Genomic DNA, 22,521 nt, shown 5'->3' with positions numbered 1-22,521 from the left:
TAACGATAAGGCAATGTTTTAACACACTCATAAAATATTACAACTAAGATCAGGAGATAAGAAAAGATAGAAAGAAAGAAAGTATTAAAACCATGTCCTCACCCACCTTTTTCTTGTTTTCTCTTCCACTGACTCCTTGGGGAAATTAGCTTCTCATATAGTTTTTCTCTTTTTAGCAGCTTTCTTGGTTTGTTTATTTATTTCTGCAGGATGAGGAGAAGTTGAGTAGTTTATAAGACTGTTAACGTCCTCAGGTGGTCAAAATAATGTTAAAATAATGTTGAGTAAGAGAGGAAAATCCTGACAGAATGAGCTAAAACAAATGACAAAGCAGCGCTTTCACCACTATAAATTAGAAATGATGTGTGAGAAAATAAACACTTTGGTTCTTGGTGCACAATAGAAACCAAACTATTCTTATGACCATTTATCATAGAGTTGTTGTGGAAAAAGGTTTAACCCGGCTGTTCATTCTGCTTCAGGGCAAACTGGGAGCAAAGAAGTGCCTCCAGTGAGCTTCGGGCTTGTTCCTGCCTGACATTCTGAACGAGGGAAAACACATTCAGGCTGTAATTCACTGCACAAAAACAGTACATCACTAGGTAACAGGAGAAAAGCACAGCCATGTAAGAAAGGGTTAATGCAAAATGTTCATAAAGCTTCACCTTGAATCAGGTTTTAAAAATAAAACTACAGAAACTACGAAAGTAACAACTCAGTTTCTTTTTATTGATATTTTTCTATCCTCTCCTTTATGATGTTTGTTTTTCACCCGTTTATCTCCTGCAAACAAACACTTGTGCCACCTTCCTCCTCCAAAACCTTTCCTTCACCTCCCCTCTCACCTCTGCAGGCTTTTCCTTGAGACAGCCCCCTCCCACTCCCACCACCATGTCAAAAACCACAACACAGGCACAGCTGGATTTCTCTAGAAAAGGCTCTTCAAAGTAATGATAGACCATTTGTACCTCAAAGGTCAACACATACACACACACACACCTGTGCACTAAATGTGCACCATATGGCAGACAGTTTGGAAACCCTTTAAAATGGTCTGTAATATGTCATAAAATGTGTGAAAACGTAAATAATTTATTCCAGAGTTGTGAAAGTAGGTTCATCTTAAGGTTCAGCAGCTAATTTAAAGGTGTAAAAAAAAGATTCAGGTGTTTTGAACCAATGCAAAACCAATCAGGTGATGTGTTTATCCTTTATCCTTGTATGTGATTCAGATCGGAAAGGTTACATAACAACCACAAGAGGAAAGATTGTTGCTATTTATTAGAACTTTGCTGTATTGCTGTTGGAATTATGTTTACTTTTTTTCTTTTAGACACATAGAGATGAAATACAGATATTTTAATTATACTTGGATTAGGTTTAATGAACAAAAGGGACATTATATCTATGAAACACAGTGTTGGCAGTATCATGGTTTGGGCCTGTTTGGTTGCATATGGTTCACAATAAGTTGCAAATGCAAATAAGGTTGTGAATTCAGAATTTTACAAGTCCACTCCGAAGAAGTGTTTAACGTGTCCATGAACTGAATTTCAAAGAAAAGAAAAGAAAGTGGGTCATTGTGCATTATGTATATTTGGCATAAAAGTTGTTCTACCCAAAAATAATTACAGAAACAGATAAGATTAAGTGAAGTAGTTAGGTCAAAGTTTACCTTAATTCAGTAGAAATGTGCAAGTACCTGATGTAAGCTGAGGTTTTCACTGCCACGGCTGGTCCTCTAACATTGACTTGGCCCTTTGTTTCTCAAATTTTCTCAGAGTGTACAAAAAGAGGCCTTCTCACCATCAAACACTGGTGGTGAGAAGGCCTCCCCTCACAGAAAGAAAACAAGATACAAAATATGCAAACTGGGATTTTAAGTCTTATTTGTGTCTCATTTATTTGCTGTAACAGTTACACAATACAGGTAAAGCAAATGTTAACTGTATTGTGTCTGTATTTTGATTTATTTTAATTGAGTTCTTATCTACTTTTAGGACTTGTGTGAAATGAATGTTCTAGCTCTTATTTTCTGACCTTTGTGTGTGTGAGGGAGGCCTGCGAAATATCATAACAGAAACTTGTATTTCTATTTTTTTATTATTATTTCTGCTAACTGTGAGGTGTATATATCTCTTTAAGCATTAAACATTTATTTAAAGAAGTGTGCTTAGATTGAAAATGGTCATTTGTCAGTTAGAAGTGTAAAAGGGTCTAAAATAAAATCACTTCAAAGAAAATGTTTCTTAAGGAGCCAGTAATAAGAACTTAGACTGGAGAATTTGGAGAAATTTCAGTAAAATATTTACAGCATAAAGAATCACTTATAACCATTAACCTTTTGTTAGGAAAATGTTGGTACAGAATAACAAAAAAAGTGTCTTTTGCCATCATGTGTTGTGGTATATTTTACACTGCTCTGCTTGCTGGCAAACAAAGGACATGATGACACTCAAAGCTGCATCATTCTGTGCGCGGTGGTGACAAAAAAAAATAAATAAATAATGAAAACATTACCACTCCTCATATGTATGAAAACTAGATTTTTACCAACCAAAGTTGGCGGAATTGCATGATGTGACCATAAAATGTCATCAGCCAGCAGCCTGAGTCCCTATCAGGCAGTCTGCTGCACAGAGCACTCTGAACTAGCCGTGGGCGCTGGCCGCACTAGCAGGAACCCTCCCCCCGTCGCCTCTCTTGTCTCTCTTCCTCTGTCTGTCTCTCTTTTGCCGTGACCCACCCTTCCCTCCCACCCCCAGCCCNNNNCACCCTGAGGCGCTGCAGCTTCCATAGTGTCAGTGCCGGGGCCTCACTGTTGACAAAGCAGCAGGCCTTCAGAAGACACATCAAACCCCGTCCCTCTTCTGTGCTGTTAGGGAGCTCAGTGCTCAACAAAAGGACAGGGACTTCAGTTTAAGTCTCGGGCCATTACGAGACTCAACAACATGGCTACAGACAAAAAAAAAGGCCCTCGAGGAGCCTGTACGTACCACGCCGTACAAACATCGGCTCCCAGATTAAACCCCCTGTTTTCTGACCGTTGTGATGACAGGGTTCTGATGGATGACTGTAAATATAAAGCATAAGTCAAGGCTGCGGGTTGATGCCATCCTGACACATGCACTCTAATGAGGACTGTGGGTGCGCTGCAGTGCCAGGGACTCCCCCCAAGGCGCTCGGAGTGGGGACGGATGGTATGTGATGCATACCAGATGTGATTGGAGACATCACACTGTTCACGTTGTTACTGCTAACCAAACAGAAGCAGCAACAAAAGCAAAGGATCCTTTTACCTCTGTTCACACATTCAAAGCATGGTGCTGTTTTCTCCAAAGGCCAGAAGCACAAGAATGCATTTCACAAGAATTTTTATTTAAAACACTTCAGAGAGGGTTCTACTCTGAAAACATATACGTAAGAGAGATGTCATAAACTGCTGACAGTCATCCCCCAGATGCTTCTTTACCTGGTAACCTTCTTCATGGGCATCAAGGTGTTCTTCATACCTTGAATAGAAATCTGTAATTAAAGCTTTGAACCACTTGATGGCAGCAAAACTGATCCTTCAGTCAAATCTCAAAAGTTGGCCCAGATTTTAAAGATCAAGACAAGAAACTAATAGGCTGGGTGAAGAGCAAAGGAATACAAGAAAAAAAAAAGCCATTGCTTTTCTGGTTCATCTGCTCAGTTGTTTGTGGGAAGCAGTGTTTACTTAAACAAAAATGAAAAGTAATGCATCCAAATGAAGAACGTTAGTTTTAAAAATAAATTTTAAAAAGGTGTTCAGCCCACAGTTTCTTTCTAGTATGGTAATTTAAAACTCACTTTGATAAATGTCTGTTAATATTGGATTTATGGTCATTTAACTCTAAGCTGACAGATGTGTACTTGTTCTAATAATACCTGACTCGTACTAGGAGTCACATACTAAAAGCCTAAAAGTAGTTTGTTTATTTATGATTCCTAGTGTAATATTTGTAAAATGTACTTAAAAGAATCAGGGGCACCACCAAGAGAAAATGAATTCAAGATTCCTCCCATAGATAATCGACAAACGGACAAAGACAGAAAAATGGCTACAACTCAGACGGTTTTACAGATATTGAGATTAAGTTTGGTGTGGTCGTCTCTGAGAGCCATCCCCAACACAGACTGAGTGCAACATTTTGTTTGCTTAATAGAGACTGAGCTGTTCTTAGTTATGTTTATTAACTGTAAAAAAGAAAAATGAAATTAACTATTTTCGAGGAAAAGTTCCCTGATTCTTATACTGCTGTATTTTTTTTTTAAATATCCTTCATATAAGATTATTTAGCCAAATAACACTGTATGACAAAAGCATATTAAAACTTGAAATTCTGTTACAGTTTTTGGTTTTGGTGTGGCGCCCAAAGACTATGAGTGGCCCCTTTAATAACTTTCTGGAGCGCCCCTGTAAAGCATCAAAGTGACGAACCTCAGCATCAGTATATTACAGTCAGATCCACCACTGTAGCCTATACAACAAACAAAACAGATTTTTTTAAAGGTGGAAGTGTTAGTGTTTTGTGCTGCCTGATTAATATTTATTAACTGTCTCAGTCAATCAGACGAAGATTCAGATTAAAGTCGTTGCCGTTTTACCTGTGAAAGTGGAACTGACTCGTAAGAGCAGCTCTCAGAGAATAAACGCTCTCTTTCTGATCAGCTTTTTCCCGAACTTAATTGCTGGCCTTAAGCACTGGAGGGAATTTTGTGTTTTGTGCTTGTTAGGTGTTTGTGTGCAACACAGCCCATATGTTCTATTAATAAACTGACACCCTATTACCCCCTCCTTCTCTCTCCCTCTCCTTCTCTCTCTGAAATAATGAACAATAAGTGTCGCTGCTGCACCTCAGACGCACACCAACATCAAGCGGAATGTCAAATGGCTGCAAGAGTGGCACGATTGACAGCAACCGGGCTCCACGAGGCATGCAGATGACTTAAAGCAAGTTCTGAATGTTCTTTTCAAACTTTCTCCACATGCCAGAGGGGGGAGAAGAAGAAGTGTTGATCTGATGTAAAAGGCTTGAAAGAAATTCTTGCAAATGCTCACATTTAGAGAGGAGGAGGACCTGACTGTATCTACTGTTTTCACCTCACTGTATACAGTATACTGTATGTGAGAGACCTGGTCTGTCAGGGTGGATCCAAAAAGACATGCTGGACAAACGTCCTCAAGCATCAAGGAATACATTTTCATAAAATATGTTTTGTGGGATTGGTTATTGTAGTTCTTAAGGTCTTTAGAAGAACTGCAAAGGTGGACAGTAATGTTTCTGCCTGTGTCTGTGTTCATGTGTTTGTGCATCTATCTCATGAACCACTGAACAAAATTTAAAGAACCTTTCAGAAAGTAATCACTGGAGTTACATCTACTACTGATTAACATTTGGAGTCACCCACATTCAAGATGGTTGCCACAGACAACTGACTTTAACCCTCCTGTGGACTTACTAGCTACAAGAGGAAGTTACAAGGGCTTCTCTTCCTTTTTCAGCTACGAGGGCTTCAGGGGGGTTAAAAAAAAACAAAAGTGGCTACAACTCAGTCAGTTTTACAGATACTGACCTAAACTTTGGTGTGGTAGTATCTGAGACTGATCTGCAACTCATACGCTTTGTGCTTATAGTCTGTGCAAGGTCTTTGTTAAAAATTTTGTCTTTAATTATTTGTAGTGAACCCTATGTGTTTGCAAAATATCTCATAGACCAATGGATGGATTTTAGAGAAACGTTCAGGAACTGATTATTGGCTACACCTCTACAAATGACTGACTTTTAGAGCAAACCTTTTTTTCAAGACAGCCGCCACAGCCAACTGACATTAGAAAATAGAAAAATGTCTATGCTTCAGTCGATTTCGCAGATAATGTGCTAAAGTTTGGTGTAGTAGTGGGTCAAAGTCAATCACGACAACTACTCCAAGAGCTAGCTGATCACACAAAAACTTTGCATTAATTTTTGCTGCTAACCCATTTTGTCTGTTAGCAAAATATGTCATGAACCGTTGGATGGACTGTAAAATTCTCAGAAAACAACCATTGGATGCACATCTACAACAGATTAACTTTTGGAGTCAACTCAGTTCAAGATGGACACCACAGCTACTAAACATTAGCTAGGTTTTTATTAATAAATACGTCTGCGAACATCTGAATTAAGGATGTTATGTCTTATTTAACCCTTTACGTACATAATAGTCATTTTATGGTGCCAGATAAGTCAAATTACCATCAGCATACAGATGCATCTAACCAGCAGATGGTACTATGTTCCATTTTCATGTAATAAAAGACTGAAATGTGTAACACAAAAAAACACAAACTATGATCTCTATGGTCTCACAATGGTTGGAGGTTGCAGAAATTGATTTGTATCCAAAAAAACAAACAAGCACAACTTTACCTCATAACTGGGCTAATAACTGGAGATCTCAATCATTTTGGAAAGGGCATAAGAATGTTTATTACCCTAATAAACATGTGTAAAAAGTCCGATTAAAAGTAGAAAAACTTCAAAAATCACAGATCACTCTTTGCTAAAAGGATGAAACTGGGAGCAGAGACAGACTCAGGATCATCCTCTGTCCCACTTTGAGTAAGACCACTAATAGCACCTGGCTTTGGACCTGCAGGCAAAGTTATTATTCGTATAGGGTCATGCATTAATTCATACACTTCATTAGCATAAGAAGTCAGAGACACTTTGAAATGTTGACTGATATATGCAGCTTAAACATCCTCATTTAAAATTATGCAAAAAAAATCAATATTAATTTGAGGTTTTTTACATTTCATATATTCATACCAAAACTCGAACTGGTATCTCCTCCTGCTGCATCATCAATAATCCCATTAGCTGGGTCAAATATTACCATCAGATCAGTTTTGATCCTTAAAATCTGTTTGATCATTTCACCATTTCTGCGTCTGTTATTTAGTGACATGGCCTTTTCACCTGCCGAGGTCCTCCTCAGGAGGGCAGATGTTTGGATTTCTTCGGAAATCTCCAAGCTGCATGCAAATATGCTCCAGATGACCTACTTCTTCCAGTCAAACACCGATAAAATCCATAAATTAAAGAAATTAACTGATGGGGCCCGGGGCCACTTTGTAAGCTATTTAAATCTTTAAATTTACAACATCCCTGCATATTTCATGTAATTGAACTAACTCCGGGCTTGTTTCCTTTAATGAGAAAAAAAATCAGATTCCCCCTCAGGTTTTTTACCTCTGGAAACAACAAATCTGAGCCAGANGGGGGAGACGGGAGCGCTCTGAGGCGCGCGGAGGCCTCTCTAATTATTCGAAAAAGTTGATCCGCCTCAAGGAGAGACGCATCCTCACACTCCCATCAGTCCTGGTGTCAGATCTCACCAGCAATATCATTTATATTTATGCAAAAACAACAAAAAAAGATACACTATGATGCAACAACTTTTTATTTAGGATTTCCCCAAAACTATAGAAGCCGTATAGGGCAGTATGGAACTTCAAAAACCCATAAGATCATTAAAACACCTTTTTTTCTGTAGTATTTTCACAAAAAAAATCCAACACTTTATGTAAATTCCGGGAACCAATAACAAGTTCCTACACTGGTTGGCGCCAAATATCAAGAAACGAGGCATCTCTCGCACTAAAGCTGTGGTACAGGGTAATTGCTGGGCTCGATGTTGCATCAATTATTCACAGTTATTTACCCGCCAAATAAAAACAGGCATGCAAAGAAATAAACCATTCTCCTCTACAAGGTGCGAGCCGCCTCCTTGACCCCCCCACTCCCCCTCCTTTCTTTTTTCTATTTATTTTAAAAGGGGTTAAAGTAGCGCAACACTTGAGCCCCTCATCGCTTGCATTGTGTCAAAAAATAATAATCATCCACAATCTTCTTTTCCAAAAAAAAAAAAAGTCTCCAGGCTTACTGTTTTTTTTTTCACTTGGGAGTGAGGGGGAGGGAGATGGGGAGGGAGGGAGCGGGAGGGGGGGTGTTCTGTGCAGATATCTCCATCTAAGCCCTGCGCTATAATTGAAATGGCGCATTTGGCTGCAGGCAGGTTGTGAGGGCGCTTTCTGCAGCAGCATGCATGCATGTCCATATAGACGTCATTTGATTTTAATGGCCTGCAGGAAATTTGGCGTTCCAACTCCAGACATTAAGGCTAAAGAGGAAGAGAGGGAGAGGGAAGAAGGAAAGAGCAGGGACAGCATGAGAGATTCAATGATATACCTCTTTATTTGAACTTTTATTCTTTTTTTTTTTGTCTTCTTACTTTATCAACAAGTTATTCCACCTTTTATTAGGATTTGTTGCCTGAGTGAAGGACCATGGCTGCTTCCTGGGCTTGAAACTTTCAAATCAGGCTGCAGATGGAAACGTCTTCCTGCTAGCTGTGGACCGCTTGGGGAACTATTACATCAGACGAAATGACAATGATTAAAATCTGCTAAATCTAAATCTGCATCTGCTCAGAGACTGACACTTGCCTGTTAGGTTTTCCTGCCTCCCATCTCCTCTCTGTACAACTTCACAACCGTTAAGAGGAACGCTCTACTTTTTGTTGTTTGCCGTGCGAGACAGAAAGAAAGACAAAAAAATACAAGTTATTATATCTATGAAGTCATAATTTCAGGAATAGCGGGGTATCACATTCTCTTCCTTGAGAAAATTGCCGAGGCGAGAGAGTGGAGTTGAGCTAATTGTAGCCTAATCCCTGGCCCAGAGGCGCTCGGGCAGCCCGGAGCAAGAATTTTCTTTTTTAGCTCCGCTCTGTTATTTAGAGAGGGATTATTGGCTTTCTTCGTCTCATAACAAACCACAGGGGCAGTTTTCATTTAGGGCAAAAAAAAGGGGAAGAAGAAGGAGAAGAAGAAGAAGACAGACAAGAAGAGGCAGAATTACGGTGCGGGATTCCGACAAGAGCGCACATTTTACGCGTAACCGAATAAGAGCAGCGAAGGGGGAAGGAGATCAGCTCATCTATGTTCAAGGTAAGGACGCTTCCTGTGCGCTTTGGTACGAAGCAGCTGGCTGAGGACAGGTCGAGGCAGCCCTTTTTTTCTGTTCACCCTTTAAAGCCACAGAGACACTTTGGCGAGCAGTCGATCCCGGACACATCCTTGTGTCTTTCTAAAACAACAGTTGTTGTTTTTTTTTTGTGCGTGTCGGGGGGTGGGGGTGGGGGGGAAGAAAGACTTGCTTTTCTGCGCCGTGGTGCGGCTTCGTGCTGGAGCTGGACGGCGAGGTTAGTGTTGTCCAAGAGAAAGAGAAAAAAAAGTCGGGAGGCGTTTGGAGACGAGCTAGAGGTTTTTACGCGGACAGCAGCTGGGACTGAGCCGCCGGCCACGGATTTCATCTGGACTTCCTACAATGTTTGAAACGGTACGGTGACAATTTCATGTGACTCCATCCACTGTTTTCTTACGCAAAGTGCGGTGTCAGATTGAGCTGAACAGGATGAGCTGCCGTCTTTTCTTTTATATTTGCCCTGCCAGCTGTTAACATGTAGGAGTTTTATGAAACGGGGCTGTAAATGACACGTGTGTGGATTCAGCTTGTGATTTTTTTTAATTGCATACACGGCAGGAATGAGGCGCCATGTTGAGCATTTGGTGGATTAAAGGCAAAGAGCTCAGGGTTGTGATGTCCCCGCGGTGTGTTGGTGTTCTGTCTGTCGGCCTGCGAATTTTTTTTTCCAACCCCTCCGTGTGTCCCTCCTGTGATTTCTTTCCATTCTGGGTCATCTGGGTTTATATGTGGAGAGTGGAATCAGCTCCGGTGTCTGAGCAGGCGGCAGTCAGTGGAGAGAAGGCGGCAGGAAGAGATCAGATCTTTTATAGCTGCTGTTTTTTTTTTCTTTTTTTTTTAGTTTTTTTTTTTTTGTGTGTTTGTGTGTGTGTGTAGGAATTTTCACGTTTTGTGTGCTGATGTGTGTTTCTGCACGTGTGCGTGCGTGTTTAGTCTGACAAGTTATGTTGAAAAAAATGAAATTATTAAAAAAAACATAGAGAAATAAGCAGAATTAAGGCTATTTCCTCTGTATTTTAATGTCTAAACATATTGTGCGTAAAACTGGTGGGCCACAGAGAGGAAAAGAGATGCCGGTGATGGGACAGGGCCAAAACTTTCAAGTCTCTCCAAGTTTTTTTTTCATCTCTCTCTCTCTCTTTCTTTTTTTTTCCTGGGATTTGAAATGTAATCCCGTCCGCCTGTAATCGTATTAAACGAACACGATACTGCTGTGAGGAGGGCAACACCCTGGAACAAAAAAAAAGAAAACTTCAGTCTCACTTTGCTTCCCGGTGGCAGTTCTCTCAGAGCCGCAGGGAGGATTCCACCCAAAGACACAGGAAGGGGAAAAACACCTCAACAAAACTGATCTATGAGGCAGTTTTATTAGTTTTGTAAAGCTGCGTGTGATATTTTAAGTTTTATAATTGAAGGTCTGTAAGTTTAAACACAAACGAGGCCAGCTGTGGCAATCATTTAAAAAAAAGCTAAAAAGGGGCATACAATTTGCATTCAGTTTACAAAAGATCAAATTCCACTTCTAACCCAAAACACTCTGACATTCTTTCTTGATTATGACTCCAACGAACAGCACACTCCGGGGTCACATTAGGATGTGGCTAGCTGAGGTTAGTTGGTTTACCTGCAGCTGATGGCAAACAAATTACGCAGCAGCAAGTCGGATGTGATTCTGATCTGCTCCCCGCTCTGTGGTAGATCAGAATCAAATGGGTTTCCAAGTGGATTGAAAATATTTTGAAAGCACCTTAATAAAAGTCAGCCCCGCGCATGCCCTTCCTCCTGTGTGCCTCGGTCCCAAACCTTTGCCTCTGCTTTCTCTTCGGGTTTATTATTTATTTGTTATTTTTTTATATCCTTAACCTGAAGCGTTTCCCTCACTGACTTTGACCCGCAGCTCAGACTGAGCAGGACACTTCCTGGTTTGGCCTGACTGTCAGTCCGGTGTGGGCCGTCTGAGCTGACTGAACGCGACCCCGGCGCGTTTTTACGCACGTTTAGTGCGTCTAATCAGCCCTGTGTGGAGTCACATGACAAGCCATCACCTTAACGTTTTTTCATGTGTTGCATGTGTGTGTGTAAGTTAAGGAAAAGTTGCCTCCCACACCCACCTCGTCCCTCCCTCCCCACCCCCCTTCCCGCCGCGTCTCTCCTGTTCTCAGATTGGTGCGTCTTGGCGCATCACGTCTAACACATAAGGCGACCTTTAATTAGAATATTGCAGCAGCAGTTTATTTTATCCCCCTGGAGGCTGACACCTAGCATCACCCCCCCCCCTTCCCCTCCTCTCATCACCACAACCACCCCCACTCCCCCTCTTTTCTCTCCCCTTCTATCTGTCTATCTCTCTCTCAGCCCTGTTCTCTAATAAGCATCCTCCTATCCTCGCCCGCGGTGCTGCATGAAAAGATGCAAACATACTTAATTAGAGCGGTGGCAATAATTTCCAGGCTAAACATGCGACCAGACAGACATGGAAGTGATCTGATACCATCCAGAGAGGATCCTCTCCTGAGCCGGATCACTCCGTAGATTATTTTTTTTTTCGCCCCCTTGTCTTTTACCTTTGTTCCCATGGCTTTTCTGTACACTTGCTTACAGGAGGGAAGAAGCATGTCACGGCTCTCTCTGACCCGGTCCCCGGTCTCTCCTCTGGCCGCTCAGGGGATCCCTCTGCCCGCACAGCTGACCAAGGCGAACGCCCCCGTGCACATCGATGTCGGGGGCCACATGTACACCAGCAGCCTGGCGACCCTCACCAAGTACCCAGACTCGAGGTAAGACGCGTTCCCCCCGGCTGCCCGTGAGGCTTTGGTCTGCTGATTTAACCAGTTGATTTAGAATATTCTGATTAGTCAAAGAAAATCACTTTGTAAAACCGTTGACAAATTAAAAGTGATTTTGTTGTATATGTTTTAAATAATTCGTTACCCTAAAAAATTCAGAACTTTTTATTTAAAATAAATCAGATAACAGTATTTTTACATTTCATTCAGGGGGTCAGTCATTACAATGTTTCACCAGTGATTGTGTAAATGAAATGTACCTGGATGTATGATTTGACCACTAGGACAGTTGCTCAGCCTTTTTTTTTAAGCATTAAAATTAGTTTTATGTCTTGTGTTTTCTAACCCCCTAAACACTCAAAACTGTAAAAATATGATTATGGTCAGTTTTCTTTGCTTTAACAATGTTTATTTTATTTATTTTTATTTTATTATTCAATTTTTATTTTTAATTTTTATTTTCCCTCCAAATTTCTCTCAGGTGTTTAGTGAATTTCCCTGCAGATGTCAGTAGGGACGTTTGGGTGAATTTACAGCACATGGGCACTTTTGGCACCAGTCCCCCTTTAACACTCTTTTATTTATTTATTTATTGTATATATGTTTTTCAAGTCAGTAGATGGGAGAAATCCTTGGAGGGAAAACAATGATGTAAAAGTTCAAAAGCCTGTCATCAAAGGCTTCTGTAAAACAGCTTTGAATCTGATTAACATCCAGCTCATCGACGTGTTCCATATTGTCTTTTTTAGCCATTTTTGGACCAATTTTATGGGTTTTCGTTGTGAATTATGTGAGATTATTTGGACGATGTCATCCTCGTCAACCTACTGGTCCTGCCCCAGCTCCTGTTTTATCTTTCAGTTTATTGAAACAGAAGCTGAAATGATGGGTTATGTGCCGTGGAAGATAATCTTTAAAAGTTTTTTTTTTTCCATGGAAGGAGAAGAAAATTAAAGTGGTCCTCCCCCTTTCAGAAGTCCTTTAAAAAACATCAAACAGTTTAATGTTTTTGCTTCACTTTCACTTGTCAGGTTTAGTCATAACGACTCAGACAGTGGTTTTAATCTGTGCTTAATTTTCATGTTTTAGCTCCAGCCAAACAAAGAACTAAAACGTCCCCTCTGATTTGAACATTCTCCTTTTATGTTTTACAGCATCAGAGTTTGTGTCTAATGTACAGTGTCATTCATTACATTATAGCGCCTTCAGTTCTGCATCAGCTGAGTCCCTAGTGGGACAAGGTAAACATCCACCAGAGAATCTGCCAAATTGGCTACAGGAAACGATCCATGTAATCCCCTGCTAATAAAAACTTGATATACATAAAGTCTACTGACAGGAAATCCCTGACAGCTCTCCCTTTCATTCCATTCTAACATGTCAGGAGAAAAATAAAGCTCCAACCAGGCAAGGGTTTAATATTGTTTTTGTTATTGAGACATTTTTTCTGCCCAATATTTCACTATTATATTAGGTTTATTCAATGGCTAGATACTTGTTCAATTTCATAACAGTGGCTATTTATCTTTTGCTTCCATGTTTCCTGCTTTTTCAAAGCTCTGGTGTAGGTTTATACTTTACAAAGAAGTTATTCAAGGAGTGAGACACACTCACACATGCACGCACACACACACACAGGCAAATGCAGCCATGTCAGAGCATCCAAACTGTGTTTTTACAGCACGAGCAAAGACTAGATATCAGTGTGAGTGTTGGTTGGAGTGTATTTTTTGTCTTTTTTCACACATGCTCCTTCTCTTTCTCTCCCTCTATCTGTCTCTTGCTGTTTCTTTCTCACTCTGGATTACACACACACACACACACATGCATACACTCAGTGTTTCTCTCACTCTCCCAGCCTCCTCAGCGTACAGTTGCCCTCAGGGCTCCACTTTCCACTGAAGCCAGAGGAAGGAGGGGCCCTTTTGTGTGAATTAGGATAATGGCTGACAGCAGAAAGCAAAACAATTACACTGGCATAACCATGTGTGCCACGTTCAGCCGCATTCAGTCGAGCAGGGCACACGGGCAAAGAGCTGAAAACGTGACAACTGAAAGAAGCGGGCCTAAAGAGTTTTGAAGTCACTGATTACTTTTAATAGATTGGGCCCTAAATAATGCAGCATGCCAAGAGAAAGTTAGTCTAGTAACTAATGTGCGGATATTCATCTTCTTCTGTGTGGGCCATATTAAGGGACAGGGGTCATGAAACATTGATGTGCACTCTGTGTGGCTCTCCGAAGAGGACAGTCTCAGCGCGCACTTGAACAGAAGCTGAGGAAATTAGGGGTAATGTTCCAGAGACAAGGGAACTATTTTGAAAGGACCACTGGACATTTTTCTCGTAAACGATGAGTCTTTTGTGGCCGAGGATGACAGAGTTGTATGAACTCTGTGGCCCATTTTCTTTTCTACAAGATTACACCAGATTATGGCGCCGTCGCTCACCGCGTGTATGTTTCAAGAAAAATAATAACCAGTGTTTTCCTTTTGTTTTATTTTGAGGCTTCTTTGGGCAATCAGGTGACAACATAAAAGTGAGAATTAATCATCACTTTCTATTTAAGATAATATAAAGTTCATTTATGGTGTTTTCATGTCTTCAGACAGTTTTATGTGGGTTAACACATGGCATCAAGGTGCATGTGATCAATTTACAAGTCAAAAGGTTATTACCTGAGAAAAGGTGTTTTGTAGCTCTTGCTGATTGCAGTTTACCTGGAACTGCATCTGAACAATTATTGTATATTACTCAACCAACGTCTATCTGATTTATGAAACTTTTATCCCCGAATCGCAGCTGTTCTGACTTGGACTGAGAAACCAAATCAGTAATAAGATTTTGAGCTTGACTCATCTCCCCCTTTAGAAACAGTGGTGAGCACCTTTCGAGTGGCAAGCTGGATGGGATTTGTTTGATTCCTCAGGAAGTTTGTTGGGCGTCCTCTTTAGGTCCATCAGTTACAATGCTTCAAACTTGTACAGGGTTGTCATCACACCTCTAAAGGACGCCGTCCTGGCAGCTTTTTGGTGACTGCTGAAGCAAAGACCTGCCAGATATTGCCCAGTTACTGCAGGAAATCTGTCCTTGATAACCTCTTCCACCCACCACCCACCTCCTTCCTACTCACTCTTTATAAGTTCGGTATAGCTGTCAAACCTCTTTTCTCTCCACTGTCCACCTGTATTCAGATTGTTTCTTTATTTCTATAATATTTTTTCAGTTTTGTCTTCTCAGTTTGTTCCATTCTTCACCTCCATCATCAATGCATCTTTTTTTTCTGTCTTTTGGTTTTTATGTTTGTATATCTTGTCTATTATTTTGCTCCCACCTCACTCCTACACCTTTTTCCTACTACCTACCTGGTAATAATAACACACACCCCCATCCACTTATTCCCTCCAACTCACCAATTCGGGGATTTAACAGAAAAGGGAAGAAAAAAAATGAGACCAACAGAGAAAAAGGGGAGAGGGAGTGAGAAGGGAGTGGAGGAAAGGGAAAGAAAAAGAAAAACAGGCAGCATTTTAATTGCTTTTAAAAAAAAAAAAAAAGTGGAGATGAAAAACAGAGTTAGCCTGGAGGGGTATGGTGAAATTCTAGCTGGAAGAATTGCAAGACCATATGAGAAAGGAACACCTCGGGCAAAACAGGGAGATGAGTATTGGTTTTTTATAAAGCATTTTGCATCGATTTCCAGAGAGAAAGCGAGCGAGAGAGTGGATGGAGACAGAGCGAGAGACGGAAAGAGAGAAAGACAGATAGACAGGGGAAGTGAAGGAAAGGAAAGGATGGCAGGAGGGGAGGGAGAAGCATCTCTGAGTGCTCACACAGTTGAGTCAAACAAAAGAGAGGACAACACTTTGACTTGAGAGCTGAAGCTCGTCGGAGTCCAAAGACACAACCAGTAAATACAAGCTTGTTGCAAATTCAGTCCGCCGCTTTCCTCTGACATTTCCTCTGAGTGTCTTCTAATAGAGTTTGACGATGCCAGCACTCAGGCAGGGCTGAATGTCTGCACCAGTCGGCCTGTTTGCAAATAGGTTTGATGATTTTCTTTGTCACACAAGTTTGTCAGCCAGCCTAGGAGATGATGTTGTGATTTAAATGCTGATTACATCAAAAATGATAATAACAGCAACCCAGCGCCCTGCCAAGAGCTGTTGCTCAGTGAGACGGTGGAACTGTGCAGTGAATCTATAAAAGGACTCCAGATTTTCGTGGTTTACATCCACGCAAAGCGACGAAAGCTTCGTTCCGAATAAAGGGACAGATCTTCATGATTTGGACATTTTTTACTGAATCCCTTTCTTGACGTTTGCAATTCTTTTTAAGGAGGGATCTTTAGCATTTGGAAATGAACAAACAGACAAAGTGGAGGTGCTTAGATGTGCAGGTCCTGCAGGTACAGGAGGAAGGAAACCCACACAGAGACGCGGGGAAATGAATATCTGTCCAAAAGGTATCTCGAGGCACGGTGCCAACGCTGCGTGATGAAAGTTTAAAGATAATAGCAATTTCCACTCTTTGCCTTGATGAGCCCCTGTAGCCAACATCAAATAAGCTCTTCATCTTGTGAAACTCTGGCGGAAGGGGTTAACTGTCTGTGAGACACTCTGCAGCAACAAGTGTCTTAGATTATAGGGAAGTTTGTCAGCTTGTCAGTTGCTTCCTTGCAAACTACTGGGATTTTTAATAAGTATGAATGTTGATGTTTTCGTCATTGTATTGGTATTCATTTTGTCTCAGATTATACAGCTTTGCATTTGAATATAAACAAATATGTCTATAATCTTATGTGGCGCAGAAGCCATTTTTCAGCCTGACTGAAGCTATCTGCATCCATTTACAAGGGTGACTTAAACTCATATAAGCACTTAGACCATATAGTTGAACACAGAATTATGCATTCACTTTCTAATCATAAAATCATCATACCAGCATTAAACACAAACAGGACTGCATACAGTAGTGTGCTGCTGTCTAAATTCAATTTGAATTCATAAGAAAGTTAAACTGTAACAGTAAAATATCTTTTTTTCTGCATGCTCCCCTCACATTAACGTGTGGCCCTTCCCTGTTTCATACCTCTGGTTCATTTTCACCCCTCTGACAGATGGAATAATAGAGCTGTAATGCTACATTCATGCCATTAATTTCTGTAAGTACAAGCAGCAGGCGTGTGCATGTGTGTGTTGTTGTAATCTCTCTGCAGAAGGGACACTTCAAACAAGTCTGGAATGGGGGAACTGTGCCTTAAGCTCCTTGTTTCAACCTGTGATGCTAATGCATTTCAAGCTTAGCGCTAATAAAATTGAAAAATAAATGGAGGGTAATTGTTTCATGCATTTGAAGGGAGCTGGCTCATTCCATTATGTGCTTGTGTTTGTGCGGCTGTGTGTGTGTGTATGTGTGTTTGTGTCTGTTTCAATTTTCAGAATCAGTCGTCTGTTCAATGGCACCGAGCCCATCGTGTTGGACAGCTTGAAGCAGCACTACTTCATAGATCGGGACGGCGAGATATTCCGCTACATTCTCAGTTTTCTGAGGACCAGCAAATTGCTTCTTCCAGAAGACTTTAAGGTATGCACCCTCACCACGATATGCTGTCTGCACCAACGATTTGCTCAATTCTTGAGTTGTTACACAAAAACAAGAAGGCTTGAACCTTTTTTTTTTACATTTTTAGTTTATATTTATTTGTTTTCTTGTTGCCTACGAGCTGCCTTTAAAAAAAGTCTCCCCATTTGAACTTTTAGAACACCTAACATAATATTAACACATAATTTAGCTGTGTTACTGTAATCAAAAGCACCAACTGGAAAACTTTGAAAAGACTGAAAAAGGTGGAAATAGGTGGAGAGGTGAAAACGCTAACAGGCTAACTGGAGCACGGCCTGGTTGTATGTGTGCCAAAGCCTTGAGCTGCTGTTTTTCACCCACCCAGAGTTGTTTCTATAGAGGTCAGTTTGGGTGAACCTCTCCCCCCCGGTCGCCCTGCTTCGAATCCATGTTCTGATGACCAGCTCACTCAAACACAAGCGCTTTACTCAGAGGTGACGAATGTTGTCGGAGTTCAATACCTGCTGGTGTCCTCTCTTGCCTGTACATGTGCAGATCCTGCACTCCACTGAGGAGGTCACAAACATGTCACTCTTGTTTCAGTGTTTGACTAAATTAGTTTACAGTAAAGCATGCACACTATATTATGGCTCCTCATGATACTTGGATCATTGTTTTGTTTATCAAATGTTTTGCATGTGTAGGTTTCTTACCTGTGTAAGTTATATTTAGTTTATACTGCTGCAAATATATACTTTGTTTGCTAGCAGTAATTAAAACTGAAATGTGTGCAGTTCTTTTTGAAACGGTACAGATGTTTGGCATGGGTACACTGAGCTACATGACAAACATGTTTGTCATAGATGATCACCGCTCCCATCTAAAAGCAGGCACATGTTTTATTTAACTGGATTTTGCTAACAGCCACGACAGAAAAGCAGAGGAAGACGCTGTCCAATGCACTTTACATCAGTCAAGGCATGAATGGCTGGTTCAGGATAACATGCAGAAGCTTAAAGACCTGCCTGTTTGTTTCAAATCAGCTGGGTGGAAAAGTTTCACAGTCATAATCTATTGCAGCAGAGGTGGGAGACCAGAGGTGTATGGCAAGCTGCTATGTCATATAATGCACGCTTTGCAACGTGATATGACAGGCCATTTTGTAATTTATTTGATATCCCTGATATCAAAACTCACATTCCCACACTAGCACTCACTTGCTGGAAAGCTTTGTAGGTTTGTCACATTTTATTTATTTTGTATTTTCACATAGGGAAATGTTATTCATCTCTGTACTTTTTTTTTGCATCAAGTCCAGATCAAATTCAATGAAGAAAACACTCCTTGTTTTTTCTGTTTCGTTTTTAAGGCCTGTAGGACACTGTTTACAATTCAAATTGGATGAAAAAGACAGTACAATGTGACTTTATTATTAATAATATTTTAATGTATCAGTTGACAGATCCTGCCTTGCTGTACATGACCTGCTTAGACCCTCCCCACAAGCAAGGGTGGTTTGTTTTTCTGTCTGTTCTTCTGTCTGTGTGGAAAAACAAACACACACACACACAAAATTATTAGTTGGTATTTGTTTCTTTTTCCTGTTGGACCAAACCCATACCAAAATGTGACTTAGGCATCCCGTTATGCCGGGCTTTGTCCCGCTAAATGCTTTACCATGTTCACCAGCTTGAAGCTAACTGTGTCAGCTTGCAGCCAGGAAACATTTGGTTGACATATAGGCTCTTCACTGAAAACAGCTGCTGCTGAAAATTAGGGTGATATCAGCAGTGAGGGTGAATTAAAACTGTTCAGCAACAAAAATAAGCTTAAAGACTCTGAAATACTTTCTTAGACTAAAGGAGAGGAAAAAAGTGTTGTTGTTTTTTTTCACTACAGTGGATTATGCGCTTAATACATTGTTTTTGCTTTTGTTTTTGCCCAACATTTTCACACTTCATATGTGGCTTTGTAATAATGATGGTATATTATGCCTGTAGCTCCGTTCGTCCCAAGGTTTTTATTTGGCAATACTGTTTCCTAGGTGTGTTCTACTTTTCCTTCTCCTTCTAAACTTGCGTGACCTTTTCACTGGGCTGGCTCTTGTTCGTCATTCCCTCCAAGGTAACAAGGCGAGGCCAAGACGCTCAGAGCCGGGGGCCGATTTCCCTGGGCCCCACGGAAACAAGAGCCAAACCTCAGACAACAGAACATGATGTGAAAGCTCTGCATATTTACCAAATGGTTGTCTGACTCAGTGCCGATTTAGTTTTTCCGTTTTGCATCCGTGCTCCCCCTCTCCCCCCCCCCTGCTTTCAGCGAAGTCTTGACAGTCCAATCAGGCGCCGGAGTAGAAGAGAATGCATCGGACTTCATTGTTTCAACTCATTACGACCCGCTCACATAAGCCTGTGTTGATCTGCATACCTTTCAATTTGCGTGAAGCCAGGAGAAAAAAATGCAAATAGTGCGAGGCGGAATTGAGCATGTCCTTATCTGAACACAATCAGGCTTGCCGTCGCCCGAGGGCTGGGTCTGTTCTGCTGCTGGCAGCCACGGCGCTGTGTGTTTTGTTAAATCAATGTGAAAGTCTGAGCAGAATAGGAAAAAGGAACAAATTTCAGCCTATATCAGTGGAACAAAATATTCCCCATTAATGCCCTCCCTCATCTCATTATTCAAACTACAATTAATCACGAGAGTGTAAGCAATGCTCAGTCATATTGAGGGCAGGGTTTTAAAACGGTAAGGGTTTCCGTGTCAGATTAATCAGGCTTTTGTTTAGCATTTTACATCAGCTCCTTTATTCTTTATGTATGGGAATGAGCTTTCATTGTAAGGGAGTTGGCTGCATTTTCTTTCCAGTGACCTGTTTAATCAACAACCTGCAAGCCTCTACATGTGCGTTTTTTAGTCATTTTTGGATTAAAACGGGTCTTTGTTTGTCCTCAAACTCCCTCATAGTGACATTCTCCATCATTCCCTTCTCCTTCTTGTCTTCCTCTGTCTCTCCCTCCCTCTGTCCTTCCCTGAAATGTTGCCTTGCCGTCGGGCTATCAGGTCGGATCATTATTTTGAAGCTCAAACGGGCTGTCTGGACACAGGATTGGGGGATGAATTGTCTCGTAGAGCTGGCAGCAGTAACAGCAGCTTCAGCAGCCAGGACAGAGCTGTTGGCCTTGTCTCCCTCTCATCCTCACCTCAGCACTTAGGATTACTCTGTTGTTTTCTGAGCTGCTCGGGATGACTAAAGTGCCTCGCAGACAGACCCCCGTTAAAAACATATCCATCCATGGCTTCAGACCTGTGAAGGATGAGGAGCTACACTTTGATACAGAGAGCTGCCTGAAGGGGGGCGTCTCACTACGAGTTTTGTCAGCTGCAGCAAGAAGGCCAGGAGAAAAAAAAAGACACGGAGAAAAGAGAGAAAAAGGGAAAAAAAAGGACCTCCAACCTCTCTTTCACATTCTGAATTCCTAAATATTAGACCTTCAGCTGAAAATGTGTTGCATCAACTCTGCGTCCAGATGAAGTTGCATTTGGGTGTCGTTTGCACGTCTCAGATGAAGGCACAGTTTAGATGAAGGGGGGGTAAAGCAGTGAGGGTGGCTTTTCAAAGCTAAAGAGTCTGACAGAAGCAACGGGGTTAATGAATATGCTGTTTGCTGCCATCCTCTGTTTCTGTGGCCTGCAGTGACTTGGAGAAGGAAAGGGGAAGAAAAACTCCTTTTAGGCAGCCCCGACACCTAACATCCACAGCCACCAATATGCAGATGAAACATATGATGTTTTAGCTTCACTTATATGCGTTGTCTTCTTTTAAAGAATGTCTGCTCTCTAAGATGTACCAATTTCTTTTTTTTAATTCATTAAATATTTGGAGACAATAGCTTTACATCCTGTAAAACAATCCATGGATGTTTTTGCTGGCAGTTTATAATGAAAGAAAGGATTAGGCTGTCATTCTTTTTCATTGTGAGACACTAATCAGAACACAGATGTAATAATTGCTGATTGTTTAGCACAAAGGTTTGCCGTATTCATATGTAACTTAATTAGATCTTGTTCTAATAGGAGCTTAACATCGGGGCCACAAGCCTTATTAACATAAAACTCCCTCCATGTGAGGAATACATGAAAGAACTCCTTGGCTGATGATTGTCCTCGTGTTCGCATGCACATATCTTCCTCCTCCGTGGGTTTTCTGTGGTAGCGGTGAATGATGGTGCCATCTGGTCTTGTGGGAAATTAGAGGCAAGCGCACGGGGGCAAATGGCCCCCAGCAAGCCCTGCCCAGGAGTGAGAGGCAGGCAATCTGCTGCAGACTGTCTGCGCACAGGAATGCATCGTCCCACTTCGCTGGAGCCCCACCGACGGCCTTTCGACAGTCAGCTCAGTGAAACTTGCTGAAGGCGAGCAGAGATCTGCCGAGAGCAACTGTGGAGGAGAGCTGCAGCGTGGCTGTGCTTTGTTTATGAAGTGTGTTGTCCTGCTGGTCAGAGGCCATCGCTGATCTTAGTTTGTTGTTATTCATCTTCTGAGGATGTACTGTCACATGTTCTGTGGGCTAGTAGTTATCATTTTTTCACCTGGCTTTATATTATATATTTTTCAGACTCATTCAGGTTAACTCTCTGTTAGAAAAGGAAACATAAATCCTGTACTGTGTCATTATGACACATATCACCACATACTATGATGATAAACTATAGTTTGACCTTAATGCTCTTTAGTAAAGGGTTTTACACTGCAACAATAAAGAATAAAGACACACACACACAAGCAAGCAAAAAAATCTTTCTAAAAATGTTGCAGTTCACTGAGCCATCGCTTTGCAATTAGTTATTTGTTCCTCCATGCAGATCTGTGCTGCACAGGTGCTTTTTCACTTATGTTGAAAGGTGTGAAACTATAGGTAGGTAGGTAGGTACATTTATTTATATAGCACTTTTCAGCACGAGGCGACTCAAAGTGCTTTACAACACAAGAACAAAATTACAGACAGAGTTACAGAACATGACAAGATAACTAAGCTAAAACATGACAATGCCAACAAAGGTACAGGACATCTAAACTACTAAAACATGATATTACTAAACCAAGGCACGAATATTTT

General features: G+C 41.2%; 1 protein-coding gene across 3 annotated transcripts in view; it reads left to right on the top strand.

Moving 5' to 3' along the window:
• The first annotated feature begins 8,515 nt into the window (after positions 1-8,515).
• LOC108243332 (BTB/POZ domain-containing protein kctd15) overlaps positions 8,516-22,521 on the top strand; it is a 27,411-nt gene continuing 13,405 nt past the window's right edge. The window contains exons 1-3 of one of the 3 annotated variants that reach the window (XM_017428693.3): positions 8,516-9,019; positions 11,658-11,833; positions 17,282-17,426. In XM_017428693.3, the coding sequence (XP_017284182.1) occupies positions 9,011-9,019; positions 11,658-11,833; positions 17,282-17,426 (330 nt within the window). In that variant the 5' untranslated portion in view covers positions 8,516-9,010. Of the gene's footprint in view, positions 9,020-9,201; positions 9,411-11,398; positions 11,834-17,281; positions 17,427-22,521 lie in introns of those variants that run through there. The other 2 variants (XM_017428692.2, XM_017428691.3) reach the window with 2 other exon arrangements.

Source organism: Kryptolebias marmoratus, linkage group LG15 (assembly GCF_001649575.2).
Source record: "Kryptolebias marmoratus isolate JLee-2015 linkage group LG15, ASM164957v2, whole genome shotgun sequence".
In the NCBI taxonomy this organism is placed as follows: Eukaryota; Metazoa; Chordata; class Actinopteri; order Cyprinodontiformes; family Rivulidae; genus Kryptolebias; species Kryptolebias marmoratus.
Note: the sequence above shows the minus strand (reverse complement) of the source record. Positions and strands in the feature narration are given on the sequence as shown.